The following is a 15,378-nucleotide window of genomic DNA, read 5'->3' as shown; positions in this document are numbered from 1 at the left end:
AAATAAATCTTGTCTCCAAAGAGTTGCAGGTGTCGCACAGTGTGATGTCACAGGAGAGTCCCGTCGTTACTCAGCAGTAGGTAATCCCTCATGGAGCCCGGAATGTCCAGTTCACGGACCGCTGGGAAACATCGACCTCCGAGGCGCAGGCGCACTGCACATCGACAGAGATGCTGCAGAGAGCGAGGCTGAACGCTCCGCTGACGCACCGAGTCGAAGAAAGATCGGCGCTCCTGAGGCACCGAGGGGACAAACAGAAACACGATGAGGACTGGATGGTAAACAAGAGGAGGAGACGTGACCCAAACACTGCTCACCTCGTACACCTCAGCGGACAGAGAGTCCATCCACTCACAGGGAGGGAGGGATGTGTACGTGTTCAGCAGCACCTCCAGAGTGGCAGGAGAGAGGACGCACTGCTTCAACATCTGGAGACAGATGAAGGAGGAGGGGTTTTAGGGGTTAACCCTTCTCTTGATATTTACAGAATTACAGCATTTCCACCACATTATCATTGCATTAATATATTGGTCAGACGTTCTGTAATATTAGACTCTTCAGTTGAAAGTTGTCACTTGAGGTATTAACCTGACATTTGGTGCAATATTAACAATTTTGCTTCACATTTCCAACAGATTCCGTTGTTCATCTTTGAAACTAAATTAATTTAAAATTAAGTTAAAGAAGGTATTTCCAAATTGTATGAGGCCTGCACTGTGTATTGTTTGATCGGCCTCCTCTTTGAAAAATTCTTGGTAATTAGAGCACAAACATAACAGCATATTTGATTTGGTTGCAATTTTGTTCTCATGTTCCTTTTTTGTTCTATTGTCATTTGTATTCTACAGATTTGGGCAAATATGGTTTTATCAATTATTGGTGTGGTGATTGTCTCAGTTGTTGAATTTGGCTCTTCTTTTGATTAGTTCTTTCAGACTGTGGTTTATTTCACATTGTGAATTTGATGCCAGAGAATAAATCAATTAACTCTGTGCTGACAGTCAGCAGGTCTTGTGTCAAGTAGTTTTCCTGTCCATGGTTGATGTTAGTTTATGTTATGTTTAAGAGATAAGCAGATTCAGATTAATGTAATGGGAAAACACCCACAACACAGACATTCAATAATTATTGTACCATTTACTCACCTGTCAATCAGGTGTATCATTAGAAAACAACTACTTTTACTTGTATCGTATCACGTTCTCAGTGTGCTTGTTTTTAACCTTTGGTGAAACGGGCTTAGCTCCATGGTTCAGAAGTGACCGCGCTATTGCTTCCGGTTGCTGGCCAGGGTAATCTTCAACCACCTCGAGGAACAAGCAGAAAATAGTTAATCCCAAAACAATCCGATTCTAAACTTCACATCTTTGCTGTGTCACATGACTCTAACTGACCCTAGCCCCTTAACCCCCAGCCCTCATGAGCTACCTGTATCAGACAGTCCATCGGTGTGTATCCTGCACAGTTGGCAACATCTGCCTTAGCGCCGTGCTGCAGCAGGACGTCCACGATCCTGGGGCTGCAGTTCGCGCATGCGTTGTGCAGCGGGGTATGCCGCTTCCTGCCCGCGGTTCTGGGGTCAGCCCCGGCACCCAGCAGCTTTTGAATCACGCCTAAGTAGCGGCCGGCCTCGGAGGGCCTCTCTGCGGCGGAGCATGCGGCGTTCAGAGGGGTCTCTCCCTCTTGGTTTGTGGCCAAGACGTCTGCTCCGTGACGGAGGAAGAGCTCCACGTGCTCCTCCAGGCCTCGCCGGGCAGCCACGTGCAGAGGTGTGAGCCTCGACTCCCCCATCCTCACGCTGACGTCAGCACCTCCGCCTATCAGCAACTCGGCACACCTGGAACAAAAGGCGCACATCTGCAGCTGCAAAAACATCAGGCTCAGGATTTATTTTTCTTTTTTTTTACCATTTGTCTTATTTAAAGAAAAAAAAAGGTTTTCAAATAAGAGTTTTGTTACTACAATTAGGATAATTACTTTTCAAGATTAAGATTTTTAAAGAAGATCAACATGAAACTCAAATAAATTCAGTTTCCCCAATGCTCCCAATATGTTGGTTAGTTCGTTTTTCAGCTGCTCCATCACTCACTGGAGTGACTGGACGGAGGTGCATAGGTGAAGAGGAGCGCTGCCGTCTGCGGCCAGCACTTCGGGATCTGCTCCGTGAGAAAGCAGCAGCTGGACGCAGACGGCGTGGCCGCCCACGCAGGCGTCATGCAGGGCCGTGTTTCCTCCGGGGTCAGCGTTCACCTCGGCCCCGCGAAACAACAGCTCCTCCACACAGCCCGCGTGTCCTCTGCCGGCGGCCAGGCGTAGTGCTGAAGTCTGCTTCACCTTGGGGCTCAGCGTCCACATGCCTGCTGACAGAGGGGACAAGGCTCGCAGGAGGTGTGTCAAGTGTTGTGTGTGTGTGTGTGTGTGTGTGTGTGTGTGTGTGTGTGTGTGTGTGTGTGTGTGTGTGTGTGTGTGTGAGAGTGAGTGAGTAAGTGAGAGAGAGAGTGAGAGAGAGAGAGAGAGAGAGAGAGAGAGAGAGAGAGAGAGAGAGAGAGAGAGAGAGAGAGAGAGAGAGAGAGAGAGAGAGAGAGAGAGAGAGAGAGAGAGAGAGAGCTATCACGAGAGGCTTTAGCTCGTACCCATCTCCGGGGCCCACACCATCTCCTCCTGGACCGTCTCCATCAGGGCGTGGACCATCGCAGGGTCCTTCAGCACCGCGTACACTCCTCGCATGTCCCCGCACGCGAAGGTGTTGTGGACGGCCGCGTCCCTGCAGCGGACCTGGGGAGGAGGGGCCCGGACCTGCTGGAGCCGCCGCTGCTGCTGCCCGGGAGGAGGGGGAGGAGGCCTGGGGGCCGGGGGCAGCGGGTCCCTGGTCATGACTCTCCTGTGAGCCCACGCTCGCCGAGCATCCTCCCACTCCTGAAGTTCCCGCTCCAGCCTCAGGGAGCGCAGTGAGGTAGAAGTGAACGGAAACGTGTCCTTTGACATGGCACCTTGAAGTGAAGCCAGAGAGTTGACTTTTGACAAGTTGTGTTAATAGACTTTATGCCATTTCCTCCTCACGTTGAACTGTGTAAAGCAACAGGGTCTTGACAAAGCACTGGGCAGTTCGTGCTCAGAGGAAATGTCTCTACTCACCCTTCACTGGAACTGGTGAGTCAAGCAGAGGTCAAGTTCTGTAAATCATTTCATGATTTAAAGTTTAAAGTTACAGTTTCCCTGTGATGTTAAATATCACAATTCAGAATCAAACGTTCCTCTGTGGACACGGTCACACGTTTGTTCCTTAAACAACTCCAGCACGAGTTATTAATAGATCAGAATGCAAGCTGATACTTGTATTACCCCAAATGGCCACCAGATGGCAGCATTGACCCGATATTTATGTCCACAACAGTCATCTCACCAAAGAACCAAGAAATGTCAAGATAGGTGTATCACCGCTTGTCACAGTTTAAACGTTAACGTTCTAAATGTGTCCCAGTCTTTTGCAGTTGTTGCGGTGCAAGCTGCAGTGAATGACATGCAGTGAGGGAATCTTTATATGAAAACACTAATAGCTTATTTATGTTTGGAAAATTGTATATCCATCAACATTACTGGTACATCATTTTAGGAAAATCAGTCCGTCCAAATGTAAAACTGATGGGATTTTGACAAAATATATATGTATTTTGAACAATGTCTGCAGAGATTGGAGCGGGTGTTCAGAAAAAGAACAGGTGAACAAGTACTGCTTCTTTTAATAGCAAGTCAAGTACCTGGGCCATGTGGGTTCTGAAGGTGTGGTACCGTGGCTCAGTGGTAAAAGAATTGAAATGTTGGCATTCATTACAGGTGTTATGGGTGTGCTGAGACTAATAATAATAATAATACATTTTATTAATTATAAACACTTTACACAGATACAATTAGCTTAATAAACAACACGCTGAGAATATACAACACACAACATTAATTACACATAAAACATGGTTCTGAAAAGGTGAGTTTTGATTTGAATATGGACAGATTGGTGATTTATAGTGAATCTGTTATATTTGAAGTTTGGATTTTGGTTTATGTTACTTTTCACCAGTCTCATGTTTCATTCTTTTCAAACTTTAGCATATATCTGTAATATTTAGCCACTCCTCTTACAAAAAACAAAAACAAAACCAACACTTGTTATGCGTGGTAAAAGCACAGTGAACCATCTCGCTTTGCTTCAACACTCTTTGTAAAAACATCCGACGTCATCACGTTGTGTTTGAACGTGGCGGCGCGCTACCGAGGAGCAGAACGTTTACAACTCGCTCGGTACCTAGCAGCGTTTACTTATAGAATTAAAGACATGTTAACAAATCAACAAGTTCTGTTGACACGCAGTCATTGAATGGCATTCAGTGTCTCGGTAAGTTTGGTGTGCGGACAGATTAAATAACGGCTTTCATCGCGATACCTCATGACTGCGATGGTAAGTGAACTCAGAACTATTTGAGCTAACTCTGCTAACATATGCTAACAATATGTTTAATGCACAGGTAACACATTACTTAATGGCGTGTTCATTAGGGTTTTCATCTGGTGAATAGCACCTGGATGCTTATTGCTGCACGTGCTTGTCAAGCCCCTTTCATCGGTGTGTTGTTACTTCCGTTACAGACCTGCAAATTAAGTGGCCTGTTCAGCATTGGCGAGGACTTTGATGATGAGGTGAATCCCAGCAGATAACACACATGTTTTATTTAACTGTCATTGCGGACTGATCACATTCTGTAACAGAAGGATCCTCCTTCTGCTCCCCCTCTCTCACACTGTTAATATATATGTGTGTGTGTGTGTGTGTGTGTGTGTGTGTGTGTGTGTGTGTGTGTGTGTGTGTGTGTGTGTGTGTGTTTTTTCCCAGGACCTGCTGGGGACAGACTGGGCTGTCCGCTCATCGTCTGGACCAGCCGATGTGGCAGCTGCCGTGTCATCCCGCTCGCTGCGGGCCTCCTCTGTTTCTCACAGAGAGCCGGGGAAAAGCTACCTTCAGCTCACCGGAGAGAGATCTGCAGCCCTGTGTAATGGCACTGCATCAAAGAGCAGCACGCACACTGCTGCTGGACAAACCGGTCTGGGTCTGAGACGGCCCTCCTCATCCTCTGCTCAGCCCCTTCCTCCCACACTGAATAACTCTCAGCCTAATTTGGCTTCACAACAGAGTCACGCTAACACAGAGGGTCTGCCGACGCCCTGTGTGGCTCTGGACGATTTTGACGACTGGGATGTTGACCTGGCAGACCTGGACGAGTGCGACCGCCAGATGGGACGGCCTCCTGCTCCAGTCCCACCTGCTCCTGCGGTCGATCAGGCGTCTTTGTCCAAATTGCTGCGACCCCCGACCTGTGGAGGGATTCAGACCCACTCTAACCGGCCCCTGAGAGACTTCAGCACCGCATGCCAGGCTTCTGGCTCATTTAGTCGTGACCTACCTCCTCGGACCTCCTCCACTCCTCTTCTGCGATCTCTGAATCCCCGCCCTGCTTTCCTCTCAGCCCCTCCGCAGAGTCCCAGTGTTTCCCCCGGCCTCATGGCGTCTTCTCCGGCCCCCAGCCCCATTTCCATGACACTAAACAGGCCCCAGAAGCCGTGGGCCACTCCGGGACCCTCCCCTCAGGTGCTCTTTGAGACGGTCTCCCCAGCGCCCTCTTCCTCCTCCGCTCTGAGCCCTCATCCCCTTCACACACCGGTCCTCACCAACCGCCTGGTCCAGTTGGTGTCAGCCTCCAATAAGCTCCCTCAGAAGAGGCCTCGGTCTGAGCCTCACCGGTCCAGACGCTTCCCCGGCCCCGCCGGATTCCTGCCTCAGCAGGTGAGTCTCATCCCCCTCCCCCCCGCCATCTGAAACTTGTATCTGCATGTTTATGCGTTTGTTTTTCTACCATGGTGCTGTGTAATAATTGAGTTCTTCTCTCTCAGCCGCAGGGTCAGAACCTGGACGACATCGTGGTCTCTGTTCCTCAGACTCCTGCTCATGGGGTTGTGGCCCGCTCGCCAAGCCAGGTAATAAAAGCGCGATTGAGTATTTTCATGGTCGTTCTATGATTTGTTTGTATAAAATAGCAGAAAAATGCTCGTCACAAATTCCCAAAGCTCCAGGTGACGTATAGTTTTGTCAGATCAATCGCCCACAGCCCAAATCTTTTTTTTTTTTTTTTTTTTTAAGTTATTTTAATGTTTTTATAATCAATGGGAATAAGTTCCCATTAAGAACGGAGGAAGTCCTCTGCGCTCTCACCCTGTGCATGCTGGGATAGCCTCCACCTCCACAGGATAAGTTTACATAGAAACTAGGTGGATGTGCGTTCACAGAATTCACGTTTTTGTCAAGTTCTGAAGAGAAATATGGAACTAATACCAGACACTGACGTGTTTTTTGCTGCAGTGTGAAATACATTTTCACACAATCTGATTGCAGTGGAGCCACACAGTGACTAAAATGATGTATAGAAAACACACAGACCCGAGATTTTCAAGCCAAGTGTTCTCAGTAACTACGTTTTTTGTGAGCGTATAAACCCTTTGACTCGATTTAAAGGGCTCCAGCTCACAGACTGAAGAAGACGAGTTCAGCGGCGGCGGCTGGGCAGCGATGAAGGCTGAGATGGGATTGGATGAGAGAAACCCGTCATGCTTCCTGCACTCTTACAGCGTCGTCATGGTGCTCCGAAAGGTGATTTTAGGTCAAGCCGTTGCTTGAATATGTATCCTCTGTAAGAACAGACAGCGTGTCGCTGCTGGAGGTCTATTGGCATAATCAGGACAAATGGAGGAGCTGCAGCGGAGGTGTTTTTGTAATTATAAACAGCAAGATCACCATCAATCACTCTAATGGAGACTGTTATTCTGCTCCCTCCGTGCGTCGAACTTCCGAGGAATAACTCGCCCGTACTCGTTGTGAGCACTTAAACATGGCGTTTCCTGTGGCTTTACAATATCATGTTACATCTAATACAGCGGAGAGAGTGGATGATCCCAACAGCAAATTAAGAATAATGAATATTCATTGATTAATATACTTATACCATGTTCACAATCGGTAGGTTTCATTTTAGACTGAGGGCAGTGATAGTTTGTCTTAAACATGTCTTAAACCCAAATAAATAATCTGTAGTGGTGTGCATTGCTACGTCTTTCTCAATGCGACCACTAGGCGGCGCTATTACTAGAAATACTACAAATTATAATTAAAATATCCCAGAGCCCAAGGACGATATATTTGGATTGCTTGTTTTATCTGACCTAAATAATATAGTTTATTATCATATATGACAATGGAAAGCTTCACGTTTGATATTTGTGTCTTAGAAAACTACTAGAAAGATACATTGATTCTAAAAATGGTTGCTGATTAATCTCCTGATAATCTATTAATCAACAGCTGTAGAAATGTTCACACGCCACAGTGATATAGGTGGAAATGGATGCAAGCTTACCTTAAAATAATTCATGGGTCAATATACTGTAATTATATAAATATTTAATAAGATAACTGTTATTTGACACGCTGTCTGTTCCCCGTCATTTGTAGGCTGCCCTGAAACGGCTCACGAGAAACAAAGTGCCCAACATGGCCGTGCTCCTGAAGAGCATCATCCACACACACGCCGATGCCAAGGCTGTGTTTAAAGACCCGACAGGTAGTGGACACTCACACAGCATACATCACACTGGCTCACTGTAGAAATGTGTATCAACTTAACAACAAGGTGCCCAATAAGTAGCTGAAATACTGTGTGAATACAGATGAGTATACACTCATCTGTGCTGCCTCCTCTTCCTTCCTTCCTTTGCCTCTTTTCCTTTAATCTCCTCCGTCTTGAGCCTTCACCCCTTTTTTCGTCTGATCCTCCTCTTAAAGTCGAGCCGGTTGCCATGTCCCCCAGAGAGCAGCCGCACAGGACGTGCTGATTGTTAACACTCGGTGGAATGGATGTTGTACTCAACACGGGACTTAAGTGCTGATTAGCGATTCAATTGTGGTAGATTGGCATCAGCGGTGGATGGGTTTTAAGTGCTTGTGACACCACGAGGGAGCATTCTGTCAGTAATGGGCCTCCCACCTGCTGAAAGGTTTGTCTCCAGCAGGCAGTGTGACTGTACACACTTCATACTCGTCTTAATGATGAGCCCATCTATCTATCGGCAGCTAAATGAGTCACCAAATGAATCATTCATCAAGCAAAAATACATTACTGTACTGTATTACTGTAGTTTCAATACTTTTGGGGGTTTAAAGACTAGAAAACTAGACTTAAAGGTGTTCATTCATGTCTTAGATCATATTTAGTTTTGGAGGTTTAACAGATCTTTATTTAATGCTGTTTCTCCCCCATTAACATATCTTATGAGAGATGTTCAGTGTAGAGTACCTCAGGGTTTCTTGGACCTGCAAGCACTCATTGTTTTTAAATGATTTAATTTCCCTCATTGTTATATTTTTGGACTGAAGGGGAGATTCAGGGGACCGTGCATCGACGCCTCCTTGAGGACCGAGAGGAGGAGCTGAAGGTTGGAGCTGTGCTCCTGCTCAAACAAGTGAGACTCATCGCTTCCATTTCATTCAACTTTAATGACGGTAACTGCAGTGTAGTATTTGAGCTTAACCTCGTGGTTACACATCTATTCATGTCTCTCTCTGTGGACAGGTGGGTGTGTTCTCCCCCTCCCATCGTAACCATTACCTGAACGTGACACCCAACAACCTGCTGAGGATCTATGCCCCCGATGGAGTCCGTCTGTCCTCCACTCAGCTCCTCCCGCTCATCCTGGTGAGCGCCGCCACCGTCAGCTGGGAACAAGCACAGCACAGTCCAACAAATATGAAAATCTGTCATCCAGAATAATCCATCAAGCTGCCAGCTGTCCCTTCAAAGCATTTTTTTTTTGTTCTTTCTCTATCCAGGAGCCGATGTCCCACGCTGGTCCCCCCCCCGCCGGCCTCCAGGGGACTGTGTCTCGGATGCAGCTGGTGTTTGACGAGGAGGATGACGAGGGACAAGAGGGGGGGAAATGCTCAGAGGGAGGCGAAGACCCGAAAACCCCAGGAGACATTAGAGCCGGCTCCAGCAGAGGCCCCCGAGAATCTGCGGGGAACCCAGCGCCACAGGACTCGGGCTGGGATGCAGGTGGGGCCTCTAATATGTAATAACACTTGTGATGAGAGAGCGAGATCAATTCTAGTCACATCCTGAGGTCGCCAAGTGGCAGACTCCAGTAAAGTTAAGTTCTGCTGAATAAAACAGCCACACCGTCTGGTAACGCTTTGAGACATTTTGATTTGCTGACCCAAACCCAATCTAACTGTAGCAGAACAAAGAAGGTACTGATTGCATTGTTCTGCACCACAGCTGCGACTAACCAATGTTTTCAGTTTGATTAATCTGCTTGTTTTATTTTTATTTTTCAGTCAGTAAAATGTAAAAACAAAAAAAAAAAGATTGTTCACAAAACAAGGCAGCAGAGCCTGCATTTGTATTTAAAATGACATGATTAGTCTGATCAGCTAATAATTATACGACACATGGCGATGAGTCAGCATGTGAAAAGGCTCCAGAGACCTTAATATCTTTTCGTCAGTCTTGTCCAGAGTCAAATATTCCTGCCACTTTTACTAAATAGATAATCAACTTCCCCAGAGGGTGAACCCTAATGACTTTGCTCCATCAACAGAGCAGTGTGAATGCACAAATGAGAGGCTCAATTGAAAAGTGCTTTGGGTAAAAGTGCTATATACAAACAGAGGGTATAGTAAGGTAGCCACCCTCAGGTCACAGTCTACGGACCATTGCTGCCTTTTGGGCAGAAAGAATGAGTATAGACTCCGTAAACTAAAACTAAGAAATGTGTGTGTTTTCAATTGAGCTGATTAGTTTTCTGAACAAGCTACTAATGGTTTGAACACTACATCTTAATGTTTATGTCCCGTCTCTCTGCTCTCTGGATTGACTGTGTGGACAGCTCTTGTAGCTGTAACTCTGTTAAATCATGGGGCTTTTTACAGAGCTGATCACTTGTATAAGAGACTGATTCATTGTTCCGATAAACACACTGTACACTACCTTTTGTTCTATACACCAAACAACATTAAGCTGTCAACAGCCTAATGGTTAATGCTCATGGGTCCTTTCTAGCCAGGTACCTCTCTTCCCAACCTGTCTTTCTCTGTACTGTCTGCTGTCCAGTGAAGGAAAAAATACCAAAAACAGTCTTTCACAAAGCTGTTATGTTTACATGAGAACTTTACTTTTCAACGTTTATCCCAGGCAGGTAAAGGTTTCTCAGTTTCCTGTCAGCTGAATTGGAGTGAATTTGATGTGAATTAAACATTATCTTGTGTTCCTACTTACCGAAGTCTGTCTGTTGTGCAGATGATGACCTGGATGAACTGCTGGGAGAGTTACCCGAGGACACGTACAGCTTTTGATGTTCCACCAGCAAACCTTCCACTGACTGGGGTTTATTTAACTGATCAACAGTGAAGCTGTAATCTTTTCGTTTTCCTGACGTCACCTCTTTAACATCACAATCGTCTTAAACAATGAAGAACTTGTGAAAATGTTGTCCTCGACTGTGTTCGATATCCGGTTCTTAAACACCACAAACAGTCGTCTCGAGTTAATTTGCTGTTACTGTGTCATTTCTGCGCGTCACTGATGATCGATGTGTTATAAGAAGCAGACTCTCGAAGTCAACGCATGCTCATTAATTCACTACAAAAGCTGCGAAAACCAGCTCTGTTTGATTTCACCTTCATAAAGAATATAATTAGTCTGAGATGGTCTGCGTTTTGTGTATCAGGGATGCAGCCCCCCTCACTTTACTTTCGTTGTTATGCGTTGGTGCACTTTACTTCAGCAACCTTGAAATAAACAACTAATCTGCACAGCATTGATTTGCTAATCATGTGAAATGAAAGCGAGGTGCAGGCTTCTTTGTTGGTTTTTGTCCTTGCCCTCCATTGTCAGTCGGGTCTGTTTTGTCCGAGCCTCAGAGTGGAGTAGATACACTGTGACCCGGCTTGTTTGCCATGCATTAAGAGGTGTCTCTGAGGGTTGTTATGGAAGGATTGCAGGGAGGTATTTTCAGACTCCCATGTGGTTTGCTTGACCAAAAAAAAAAAAAAAAAAAGGAGTGTTTATCCAGCTCAGTCTGCAGAGAGCCAGATCATCAGGGTGGAGTCGTACTGTGACTAACAGGCTCTTTTATGGAGGCTTTCCCAACAGCATCCAGAACACCCCCCCCCTTCTCTCACCCTGCCTCACTGTAAAAGATTCAGGTTAATCATTTGGTGTAAAATGCAGCAGCTTAAATTGCCTAGTTTATGTTCAAAATAGAGGGATGCGTAGAGTTTACAGTACAGTCTAAGTATTTAGTTATTCGGGTTGCACATTGAAGCTTACATTATAGCCTTCTGTATAATGACTTTGTGGTTAAAGTGCTGACTTTCAGCTTAAATATGAAGGTGTTTACATCCATATGGGCCGAACGGTGTTGGAATCACAGCCTTGTCATTGTCCCTCTGCTTTAACAACTGGGTAAACTTTATCTAAGGGTATTGTAACTAGTCCACCGCCATTAACTCAACATGGGTTTGAGTTTTTCTCACTCCCCTAGTAGTGGTATTGTCTTTTGAGGTGCTCAAAGCACTGGGAAATTACATTAAAACAATTCAGCAGCAGCATGTTTTCCCAAAAAACAGGATCCAGGTTACTGTGGATAATCCACGCTTCTCATTGTGAACAGTTTTCAGTGAAGCTACTTTATACTGCAGATAAATTAAAACAGTTGACAGTGTGTTGAGTGCAACCAGAGTACTGTTTATACAAAGATCATTTAAAAAAAACGTAAGTTACTATATTGTTTCAAGCGGCACAAACCTGTATTGTATTGGATAAAATGTCTGCATCTAGGTTTGCTTGTTTTTGTCATTTGGGTAGACCAATTTGTTTTTGTGTTTACGTCTGTAGGGGGTGAACACAGCCTAAATGGTTCGTATGTATGTATTGATTTTAACTCTCTTAAATGTAAACTGAAAATCAGACCTGTGACCTCACAGCCACTGATTGATTTCAGTGTACTGCGGTACACGGAGTGAAAATTAAAAATGTGTCACTGTCTAAATACTAAAAGACTGCACTGTGCACAGGATAGATCAGTGGGTCCCAAATACATCATATGACTTTATTGACTTGTGAACCCTGACAACAAAGCTGTGTCTACTTCTGTAGAGGCCAAGGCGAAAGGTATCCAGGAATTCACAAAATTTGAAATTAGATGAAATTCATCTGCAGCAAAAAAAACTAATGAAAAAACAATAAAAATATGTTTTTCTGCTTTCCTATTCCCTCAAAACATCTCACAACCAGTGCGCTAGATAATTAAGGGGACGATGATGAAAAATGTTACGCAAAATTATGTTCTTTTTTTTCTAAATTGTCTTTAATCTTTTTTTATTTAATGAGAAATGCTGATACTGTCTCCCCTCAGGCCTCTTAAAATTCTTCAAATGAAACAATCGCAGACAGGGGAATTAGTCTTTAATGAAACTGCTCTCATTCTGGCCATTAGATTAGATGGATTAGATTCAACTAAATTGTTATTGTAGAGTAAAAGTACAGAGACAACAAAATGCAGTTTAGCATCTAACCAGAAGTGCAAAAAGCAGTAGTGTGTGTGTATATATATATATATATATATATATATATATATATATATATATATATATATATGCATATAAATATATACATAATGTTGTCTATGTCGCATTAGTGTTGATGCCAGCAGCAGGGTAGCACTAGCAGTTCAGATCCTAGTGGACGTCATTAGTCAAGTTCATGAGACATCGAACACCCAGTTAACAGACCTGATGATAAAACTCTTAATTGGAAGGAAACTTAATTTGACCAGAACAAGGCTCTTTGAAACTATCCGTCTTAATGTGTGTGTGTGTGTGTGTGTGTGTGTGTGTGTGTGTGTGTGTGTGTGTGTGTGTGTGTGTGTGTGTGTGCACGTGCACACGTATGCGCAGAGGTTGCTCCTTCCTTTATCTGTGCATCAACCAATTAAGACCTTCCCAAATGGGGAGGTGGTCGATTCCAGCAAGTCCACAGCTACTGCTCACACGTCTGGAATAATTTGCCCTTCAACTTCAATCGGCTCTCGCCAGAGGTAACAATCAACTGGGCCCAGTCTCGCCAATTCTGGTAGCTACTTCCACATCCAAATTATCTCTCTCGTAAGGGCTTATTATTTTTCATAATCCATTAAGATGGTCCAAAAGGGTAATTACGCTTTCAGTCTTGCCATACATAGTATAAGAAGTTCCCACTGACCCCCCCCCAAAAATGTAAGATTTAAAAAAAAAAAAAGTTTCTTATCTGTGGTTTACTCTGGTTTTGAGTCCAAAGAGGAAAGAGAGCTTTCTCATCGCTGATGTAAAGTACTGTTAACTCTGAGATTTGGATAAAGACCCCTGAAATATCCAACAACAGTATTTTCAGCTGCTAGTGTTGTGTGGTTCTTCACTCACGATGGGGGGAAATGACGAACTAATCTATAAGAATCAAACAACGTGCTTTTAGTTTGTTGCAATAGAAGCTATGAAATACAGGCAACACGGCCCATTCATAAAAACTGACACTAGTAAACATGGAATGTTATTTACACTAATAACAATTGGACCAATAACAGGTGTAGTGTAATGTAACCTTATATAGTTCAGGCAAATATACTGTAGGTGTTGGATAAAAAAACCAACTGGTAAATTGATAAACTATAGGTTCACAAAACAATCTCACCTCAGGGTCAATTTGGTAGCTATTCTGGAGCTTTAGATCATATCACATGATCTTCATCAGCAGATGGAGTTTGCTCAGTTGTCATTGAATTGTATGTGTTCAAATCTTCTGTTGTTCTTCTCCCTGAGCACTTAATTGATATCTCATCTCTTATGGTTTAAAAGTTGAGGTTCAAGAGTTGACAAAACTATCCAACTTAAAGGTCCGATTACTTGCTACTCTGGAACTTTTGATTTTATTTAATTCATGTTTAGAAAGTTAAAGAAGGAATGTTACATTTTTAAGCCAAAGTGGACAAGCAAGTCAAAGTTAAAGTGCTCAGAAGAATTTTAATTTAAACATTTACAACAGCTACAATCCTCTGATAAAGGACATGTGATATGATTGAAAGCTCCAGAACAGCTACTAAATGAACCTTGAAGTGAGAATGGTTTGTCAACTGCGGTTTCCAAGATCAAGAAGGAACTTTGAACCCTGAAATGAGAAGATACACGATAAAGAAATAGGGAAAATGTACTATTATATTAAAGTTTTTAATAGAGCATTGCAGTTAATGTATTCTATTCTGTAGATATAATATACTGGGCATGTATTTACGCAGGCTGCAGTGTACGAAGCCTACTTCAGATGGGTGACTCATTAAAGGAGAAACACTGAATATATGAGTGGAGAAACAAAGCCGACACGGATGCCTCTCCTCACAGGGCAGAATGGGTCATTGAGACGGTTTGATGAGCATTAAAATCATGTGAATAATTTGCTTTGGCCTTCACAGTGACTAGATCTCAACACAACTTCACATCTATGGGAGATTTTCAAGCAACATGTTGGACGTTATCATCAAACCAGGAATATTTAATGCAAGAGTTCAACAGAATGGGAAATTCTATGCCAAGATTGAGACTGGTACTGTATTGTAGGCTTATTAAGAAACTTGGGTTACCATTAATTTGCCATCTCCTTGTTTAGATTTGCTTTGAATATGTAAGCCTTTACTCTGCGACATAAAGAGTAAATTCAGACTTATATTTCAAAGGGTTTAAAAATAGGTGTTTTTGCATTAACACCTTGCAAATTAAAGACTCCCGCCTAAAATAATCTCATGGCTGGAAAATTGGCTGGATAGATAAAGGCAGATAAGATTGCTAAAGTATAAAGTCTTATTTTCAACCCCGGAGACGGTTTAATCCGTGTAAAACTACGTTCATTACCTCGGTGGAAAAAGGGGAGATTTGCTTAATTAAGTTGTTAAAGAACCAGCAAACCCTGCAGCTGTCTGAGACCACAGCAAATTTCATTTGCGAGAAAGTGTGATCGACTGACAGTGTGTGTGTGTGTGTGTGTGTAAATGAGCGAAGAATGAAAATACAATACTCATCAGTCATTCTTTACTTTTAATCAAGGTTTCTGTTTTGTTGCAAATTGCTGAACTTAGTGTGAAGCGCAAAGTGATGAGCAGATACCCCAAGATTAAAATTAAGCACACCCTCTTATATCATGTGTAAGCAGATGTACAGTACCTAATATGAACATATATTCATCATAAACAATCATCATA

General features: G+C 43.7%; 2 protein-coding genes across 2 annotated transcripts in view; one reads left to right on the top strand and one right to left on the bottom strand.

Moving 5' to 3' along the window:
• The window catches only part of asb16 (ankyrin repeat and SOCS box containing 16), a 3,348-nt gene extending 73 nt beyond the window's left edge, over nt 1-3,275 (bottom strand). Inside the window, exons 1-7 of the mRNA XM_068718874.1 lie at nt 3,136-3,275; nt 2,634-2,990; nt 2,090-2,357; nt 1,429-1,837; nt 1,224-1,307; nt 318-428; nt 1-233 (exon numbers count right to left, since the gene is read on the bottom strand). The exon at nt 1-233 is cut by the window's left edge and continues 73 nt beyond it. Of these exons, the coding sequence (XP_068574975.1) occupies nt 48-233; nt 318-428; nt 1,224-1,307; nt 1,429-1,837; nt 2,090-2,357; nt 2,634-2,985 (1,410 nt within the window). The 5' untranslated portion in view covers nt 2,986-2,990; nt 3,136-3,275 and the 3' untranslated portion in view covers nt 1-47. The remainder of the gene's footprint in view (nt 234-317; nt 429-1,223; nt 1,308-1,428; nt 1,838-2,089; nt 2,358-2,633; nt 2,991-3,135) is intronic.
• Nucleotides 3,276-4,277: 1,002 nt separating this feature from the next.
• hrob (homologous recombination factor with OB-fold) lies at nt 4,278-12,104 on the top strand. The gene is made up of 10 exons (XM_068718872.1): nt 4,278-4,453; nt 4,642-4,692; nt 4,886-5,833; nt 5,941-6,024; nt 6,560-6,694; nt 7,553-7,661; nt 8,474-8,559; nt 8,670-8,792; nt 8,927-9,149; nt 10,392-12,104. The coding sequence occupies exons 1-10, from the start codon at nt 4,442-4,444 to the stop codon at nt 10,445-10,447; spliced, it is 1,827 nt and encodes a 608-aa protein (XP_068574973.1). The 5' UTR covers nt 4,278-4,441; the 3' UTR covers nt 10,448-12,104.
• The last annotated feature ends 3,274 nt before the right edge of the window (nt 12,105-15,378 follow it).

The sequence above is a fragment of the Cebidichthys violaceus genome, unplaced genomic scaffold (assembly GCF_023349555.1).
Source record: "Cebidichthys violaceus isolate CVI_PGR_0920_01 unplaced genomic scaffold, fCebVio1.0.p SCAF_23, whole genome shotgun sequence".
Lineage (NCBI taxonomy): Eukaryota > Metazoa > Chordata > Actinopteri > Perciformes > Stichaeidae > Cebidichthys > Cebidichthys violaceus.
Note: the sequence above shows the minus strand (reverse complement) of the source record. Positions and strands in the feature narration are given on the sequence as shown.